Here is an 8,018-nt window from a genome sequence, read left to right on the forward strand (position 1 = left end):
ACTCACGTTAGGGACGTTTCAAATGAATGTATAGGCCAGCATGAAAAAAATTGACTTAGATGCTCAGTATCAAGTTAGATTATCAGAGCCCAATGACGAAAATCAATAGTCTCTTCATTATATATTTATAATGCTTGAAATAATTTAAATATAATAACTGATCGTATCTAAATAATTTTAAATGCTCTGAAATGAAATGAAATGAAATGAATTGAAGCCATCATGTTATATAAATACAATTCTGAACCATATACGATGACATAATAGTGATACCGTGTGTGTTGTGTGTGGGTCGTGTGTGTGGTGGGTGGTGTGGTGTGGTGTGTGTGTTTGACTATCTATCTATCTATCTATCTATCTATCTATCTATCTATCTATCTATCTATCTATCTATCTATATATCAATTTGTCAGTCCGTCCGTCCGTCAGTCCGTCCGTTCGTTTGTCCGTCAGTTTATCTGTCTGTCTGTCCGTCCTTCCGGCCGTCCGTCCATCTTTCTGTGTGTTTCTTTATCTGTCTACAGTCATCCGTACGTTTGTCCGTCTGTCCATTCAATCCACTGTCTCTCAGCCCATGCGTCAGTCCATATGATATCCGTCAATAGCAAGACGAACAATGATATACAGCTAAATGAATGAAACCGCTTGACTGACGACGCAAAGAGTAACGAGTTGAAACGCGTCATCAAATAGTGCATCCTCGGTTTTTGTCATCGCTATTCTGACCAATGCTTGGCTATTGCTTACCATTGCTTGGTAGTCGCTATAACCAACGCTGACGGCTGCACGCGGAATTTGGGTACCTCAGCAGGTAAAATATGTGGATTACTGTTGTGCGGGCATGCTTGTGATGGGAGGTCTGCATGAACGTGAAACTTTATGTTTGAAGGTTGTGCGTATGGAATTAATAACTCATTAACAATGTGCTTCGATTGAAAATGGCGAGATGTGTCTGGGCTAACGAATTCGTCCATATCTGTCAGTCTTGATACCCGCTGTTGTGTTCGTTTAGATTTCTTGTCGTGGTCGCACGATTAAAATGCAGGTGTAGGACGTGAATCCCGCTTTTACGAGGATAAACTAGATAAATGTGTTTCTCTGGGCATGAGGTTTTTGCTAATTACTAGCCTTGTTTTGAACCAGGTGAATTGGCGTGGGTATATAAGGCCTTTCAGATATGCATCCCTAACCGTTGTTAACACTGGTGACAGTCGCTACAGTGACCATAATTATGTCTCTCTACACTAACTCACGAGTTTTGCGTTTATTAATGTCAAGATCACATGAGGTTGTATCACATATAAGATGGTATCACTTATAAGATGGTATCACGTATACGATGGTATAGGCGAAACTTCGATGCGCCTATAGTCTCATGTAGCTCTCAGTAAAACGCGGTAACATTTTTGTCGTGGCCGAGTTAAAGAGGGAGAAGTGACAGAAGTATACCTCATATACTAGTGTCTAGTGTTTTATAGACTTATAGTGACTACTATCTACACGCGCGATATTTAGCAACTTCGTTGTAAGTATCGTTACGCGTTTATAGCGACGATTATACAATACCGGCATAATTATTAATTAATATAATTAATAATTAATGAATAATAATCCTCAACCACCCTGACCGCAGGTAGCACAATGGCGCGCGCGCAGATATACGCACGCGGGTATATTTTAGAGAATATTTATATTAGATAATTTATATTAGAAGTGCTTTCGTTCGATGTAACGGCAAATTGTGTGTACGGCGGCTTCGTGAATGCTGGCACTAATATTAATAGTTCCGTTTTTTTATTGTGCAGCTCCCCGTGCGATACTGAGGTCATCCGGATCGCGTGGCGGTGGCGCCACCTTCGGCGGTGTCGGCCGCAGCTTCCATCCACGCTACGACAGCAACACGGAGTACTTCGCACGCATCAACAACCTCGGACCGTTCCCGTCATTTGGTCCTTTCGGTGGACCGGGACCCGATCTCTTCGAACCGGATCGTGCGTTTGTGGGAGTTAACAGACTGCGGCAGCGATTCCAAGGAGGCTTTCAAAACGGAGCAGCATTCAACCAACCGAACGCGTTTCGAGGTGGCCGCAATCCGCAGGCGTTCTCCAACTTCCAAGGCAACCAGTTCAATGGTAACGGATTCGCAGTGAATGGATTTCAGAACGGGAACGGCTTTGCCGGCAACGGCCCCGCACAATTTCGAGGCGGGTTCCAAAATGGTTTTCGGCCCATAAGCCAACGGCGGAGAGTAAATGAAGTAATCAACCGTGGATTCGCCGGCATCGAAAATAGGGTGATTTCCTCCAGGTTCGGCGGCTTCGGAGGAGCGTCCGGCTCGTCCTTCCCGCTCGGTGCCGTAGTGTACGGCAATTATACCCGCCCAGCCGTGCAGCAGGTCTCTTACGGCGCATCGGTAAAGCCATACAGATCAAGGTCACGGCCGCCGTTATCATATCAAACATTCCCGCAGCCGCAGCGCCGCCTGTCCGTCCCACCGCCGAGGGTGAACCGGAGGCAGCCAGTGCAACCCTACGATCAAAATGGCCGCGTTAGTGCGCTGCGTCGGCAAGGGCAGAATATTCGGCAGCGATACGCGACGAACCCCTATCGTCGACACCGTCCGAGGGCGTACTCTGTTAATAGAGTTCCGTATTCCTCGCAATCGTTTCAGTCGTACAACGGCTACTACTAACAAAGCGGCAGAAAGCACATCTGTGTCACGGCCGCGCGCGCTCAGCGCAGAGACTATGCTAACAGATTCCCAGCGCTTTATCGATCTATCCCGGAATCCATGACACCATTAATGTTATTCCCACAAGGATAATCGCACCACGCAGTGGTGCGCAGGATCGGATAACTTGGAAAACGCGGATAGAGTGTGATCGAGATCGGAAGATGTCGGATCGCGATTTTAGAGGATAATATGTGATTAACGTTAATCCGTCGCGTAATTATAAGCTCTTGGGCGCAGTTTCCTGGAGCTGTAACATGTGATTTGCATAATTACATTGACACTTACTAATCGACTTGTATAGCGGTTGAATAGTGATGCGAATTAGCAGCTACGATATAACGATCGGATTGAGTTTCCAAGTTTTTCACTGAATCCTAATCGGCTTCTTAATTACCTAACCAGTGTAAAGACAATTGTGTAATACCGATATCACGTGATTGCAATTGCACACTGCTAGACAATCAAATCTATTCGCGTTATGCGAGTTTATGCGTTTATGCGTTATGCGTGTTTTTTTATGGGGGCTACGGCCATTCCGTCTTTCTTGTATAGGACGCTAAGTATGCACCATATATCTCAGAAGCCATTCCACCCATCTCTAACACCTATCTCATCCATCTCCTAGTCCATCCCATCACTCTTAGACCACATAGTCCACCACATGAACCACATCATTTAATGAATCAGTTCATCCATCTCATATAGCGTCGCTTTGTCTATCGCATAGAACAGTCAGTCACAAGCACAATTGTTAAACGCACACCTTCTTTTACGCCCGGCCTTACCATTTCTTTACTTGAGTCAAATTACTCACGTGTGCGCCGGGCTTAAAGCCCGAGCTTGAGCAATAAGTATAGCATTGAGTAATTTTAAGATGGTTAAGCATCATTATTACCATCAAATGACAATCATATTAACGTCGTCAGGGTTCACTTATAAGAGCCTATATATTTCAATGTCATTCATTTGTTGTTTGTGCCAGAGAAAAAAAAAACGAGAAAAAATTTTGTTTACTGTCTAGTGAGCAGTTGCAGCCATTCGTCTCGTTTATTGCCCGTACAGTAGGTTTTCATATTTATTTATTTCCGAGCTTATCGGTATAGTTAAGTGCTGCCTTCTCATTCTTGTTTTCACAACATCGTTGTTATCAATGTGTTTATGTTAATAATTATTCACTGTTTATTTTCACCGAGCAGACAATTATTGTCAGAATTCGACATGTTATATCGTGATGTACCAATGCAATAATGGAGAGGAGAGAGAGAGAGAGAGAGAGAGAGAGAGAGAGAGAGAGAGGAGAGAGACAGAGACAGAGAGCAGAGAGTCAGAGAGAGAGAGAGAGATGAGAGAGTAGAGAGAGAGAGAGAGAGAGAGAGAGAAGAGAGAGAGAGAGAGAGAGAGAGAGAGAGAGAGAGAGAGAGAGAGAGGAGAAAGAGAGAGAGAGAGAGAGAGAGAGAGAGAGAGAGAGAGAGAGAGAGTAGCAGAGAGAAGAGGAGAGAGAGAGAGAGAAGAGGAGAGAGAGAGAGCAGAAGATGAGAGAGAGAGAGAGAGAGAGAGAGAGAGAGAGAGAGAGAGAAGCAGTTGTGTTAGCGTGGAACCGATAAATCCGTGCATCTTTTGACCAAGCACTGTTAGATAGACAGGTTAGTTATGCGTAGCGAGGATATTACGGATATTGCATTGATACGTGTCAAATTTGCAAGTTTAATTATCCGAGATAGACATTATAGATAACACATTTAATAAGTATGCAAAACAGTTCCACATTGATCACCCTGTATCAGCTGGTGTACAATCTGGTCATTCTTTAGGAATTTCCAAAAAATTCATTTTGCGTTCGTTCTCTCGTGTTCGTACATACCTGCGTGCATACTCCAAGTATAAATAATATTGCAAATGCAGAGCTGTATAAAGTAAATTATATAATTGCATCGAATCATCAGTACGGAAGGTTAGCTAAAAAAAATTTTTTTTTTAGAAAATGAAAGAATTGTGCTCAATATTTGATAATAAAATCATTGTTGCTATGTTACCCAGCTTTTATTGGAGTGTAAATTTGACAAGTAACAATCGTAACAGAGTATACAAGTATTGCCAAGGTGAAAAAGTCATCCTTTCATACCAACATTCCTCTCCGTTTCATAGTAAATGGCGTTGCAAATTTAACTGGATAATTTGGTGGTCAATATCACTTATTACATGTATTAAGCCCTTTGATTTGGTCACTACAACGATACACGCATGTCTTTTTAGACAAACATTCCCCAAGTATATACTGATATGTCTATCGTAACATTGTAGGTCGGATGCTCCGTGGAACATTTGTGAACCGATTTGGTTAGTTTATAATTAGGCATGCACACAGCCGAATGTGCTGAGTGTTTAAAAAATGCCCGTTTAAACGCTGTCCCGTGTGAATCAGACGCGTATAGGCGCTAAATATCCCCGAAGCTGATCTTCAATCCAAATAACACAACCCAGAATTCAACTCTGCAAAACAACCTAATTTGACAGCAGGTTTATTCAAGTTCACGAATACACCTGCTTGTAGACGTAGACAAGGTCCGTTGTCAACATCAATATACTTGGAAAACATTTTCAGATATTTAATATAATGGCATGCTAACCGAAACATCCATACATTAAGTACAACATATCATAAATAAATACCTCCTCCTGAAAATACACTGCGTAAAATATATTTATCATCCCACCATTCAAGGGCACAAGAAACAACAACACGCAAGAAAAAGAAGAATAAACTTAATTTCATTGGTATTAAATTTCAAATACGTTCATGTGAAATACTCAATACTTCAGCGTCAGAAGACAGTAAAAAAAGGCAATGACAAGCCTGTCGGGTTATACCGTTCTGCCCACTAAATTTTGGCCGCACATGCAGCCAACACCGACTAGCATCCAAAAAGAAAAAGAGTGACTTTCAATTGAACCTGCCATCTACCAATACATGTATCGTTCTGCTCTCACTGTACATCACACACACCGGCTACCAATTATACGCCAATTGAAAGACACCGTTCTATAAAAAGGAGAACCCGTTAAACCGCCCATCACTATTGACGTAAAATCGAATTTCTAAAAACAACTTTTTAGATAGCGCAGCAATAAAATCGGTAAATAGAAATGAATTAATCTACTTAACAGATGCTGAATTAACTCTCACTTCTGATGTTCATTTATTAACTGCAAGTTCCACCTTTTGGCATACAAAATCTTACTGTTCCTGTACATGGCACACCTTGGTTGAATGTTGTCACATGCCTGCCAGCATCAGTCCGATATCCTACAGCAAATTGATTGTAAAATAGTTTTAAACAGATTGTAGTAGGAGTATGAGTAGCAGTAGTAGTAGCAGAAGCAGTAGCAGAAGTAGTAGTAGCAGCAGTAGTAGTAGCAGCAGGGACAGTAATAGTAATAGTAGCAGCAGTAGTAGTAGTAGTATCAACAGCAGCAGCAGTAGCTTTTAATGTTATGTTTACCTTTCATGGTGAAGGGGCGCTAATCAGTGATTTAATATCCAGGCATTGGGAATTTCGATGCAAAGCTTTCCACCTCTTTCTTCAAGCTCTGGATAGCTTGCTGTGTTGCATCATCCTTCTCCACAAATGCCTTAAACTGCTTCACTGTCTTTGTGTCTGGAAATTGTGCATCCCTCGTGCATTAATTCTCCACGCCTCACCTTTACATGTACGTCATACGTGCACTCTTCAAGTACAAACACTTTTGCATTTCATTTAATAACTTATTCATCACACGTGTGTATAATAATCTTAATTAAATATTAAATATCTAAATCTTCACACATATTTATGCACATGCCTGTGTGTGTATCGTATCGATACCGTATCAGCGTGACTGTGAGCAAAAGAGTCGGATATAACTTACTGCTGTTCTTTTTCGTCTCCAAGGCGATACGGACACCCATGTCTATGAAGTCGGCTACCTTCTCAAAATCAGACTCCTTGAAATTCCTAGACGTTAGAGCTGGTGATCCTGCAGACATCAGAAAACAAAATAAAGATGGTGCCTACTTTATCACGCACATCAAAGCTAGCTATCACCTGTACCGCAGAACGTATTCGCTGTGTGTCGATGCAAGTGTACACATGCTCATTAGCTCAGTAAGCAGTTAATAACGATGTTTATTAATATGTGAAACTTTACCTAGCCGAAGCCCTCCAGGAATAAGAGCACTCTTGTCACCAGGCACACTGTTTTTATTGACAGTGATCGACGCCAACTCACACACGAGTTCAACCCTGGCGCCATCTATTCCTTTCGGCTTCAAATCAACGAGGCATAGATGATTGTCAGTGCCACCTATCAACACAGATTTAGCATATAATATACATGTGTAATTTATAATATGTAATACATGTTGTGTATTACAATGTAATACATATATATGATATAATTAATAGCTTTATGGAGAAGCAGCTAATTGTTCTGTAACTTAATGCATGACTTACATTTCTATAGAAACAGTACTGCAGATGGCAGTGTAATGTCTTTGCTATATCGCAATATTGGCACATAAATCAGATCAACTCATGTGTTGAGGCTACTGTATTTGTGCTGCCACCTTTTGAGAAAGGAAGTAATAAAACAGAGTTTTGGAGGCGCACCCGGCAGATAGATGCGATATGATATGACTACTAAAACCCTAACCCTAACCCTAAAAAAAAAAAAATTAAATTAAATTAAAGTGCCTAGTAGTCATATCATGTCGCATCTTTCTGCCAACACCTTTGGAGGCAGCGAGTTTCCATGTTGGACGTTTGAAATAAAAATACGGAGACGTATCTAAATCTGTTTAATCCTTTTGTGAACACCACAGACAGCACTCACCCGAGATCACTGCATAATCTTTCTTCATCAATGCCTCAACCAACGTTTTGGAGTTCTTCAGCACTTGCATCTGGTAATCCCTGAACGCAGGCTCTTTTGCCTACGACAAACAAGATAGCGACACACTTTAGTTTGCATACACCCAACATCAGACAATCGGTCACAAAATCAGCGTGAAAGACGCGCAACGGCAGCAACAGTTCGAACGCTGGATCTGCATAGAATTCTAAGCGATTACTGACGCGACGACTCGGCTAGGCTACGCGCGGCGTCTCGGCTAGGCTACGCGCGGCGTCTCGGCTAGGCTACGCGCGGCGTCTCGGCTAGGCTACGCGCGACGACTCGGCTAGGCTACGCGCGGCGTCTCGGCTAGGCTACGCGCGGCGTCTCGGCTAGGCTACGCGCGACGTCTCGG

The 8,018-nt window shown here is 42.4% G+C and overlaps 2 protein-coding genes across 2 annotated transcripts in view; one reads left to right on the forward strand and one right to left on the reverse strand.

The window, feature by feature from the left end:
* The window catches only part of LOC106813743, a 5,697-nt gene extending 1,771 nt beyond the window's left edge, over window positions 1–3,926 (forward strand). Inside the window, exon 4 of the mRNA XM_014817960.1 lies at window positions 1,806–3,926. Coding sequence (XP_014673446.1) covers window positions 1,806–2,692 — 887 coding nt within the window. The 3' untranslated portion in view covers window positions 2,693–3,926. The remainder of the gene's footprint in view (window positions 1–1,805) is intronic.
* Window positions 3,927–4,755: 829 nt separating this feature from the next.
* LOC106813747 (serine hydroxymethyltransferase, mitochondrial-like) overlaps window positions 4,756–8,018 on the reverse strand; it is a 22,564-nt gene continuing 19,301 nt past the window's right edge. The window contains 5 exon segments of the mRNA XM_014817966.1: window positions 4,756–6,038; window positions 6,235–6,390; window positions 6,641–6,748; window positions 6,920–7,075; window positions 7,604–7,703. Coding sequence (XP_014673452.1) covers window positions 6,266–6,390; window positions 6,641–6,748; window positions 6,920–7,075; window positions 7,604–7,703 — 489 coding nt within the window. The 3' untranslated portion in view covers window positions 4,756–6,038; window positions 6,235–6,265.

This window comes from Priapulus caudatus, unplaced genomic scaffold (genome assembly GCF_000485595.1).
Source record: "Priapulus caudatus unplaced genomic scaffold, Priapulus_caudatus-5.0.1 Scaffold818, whole genome shotgun sequence".
NCBI classification, from domain to species: domain Eukaryota; kingdom Metazoa; phylum Priapulida; class Priapulimorpha; order Priapulimorphida; family Priapulidae; genus Priapulus; species Priapulus caudatus.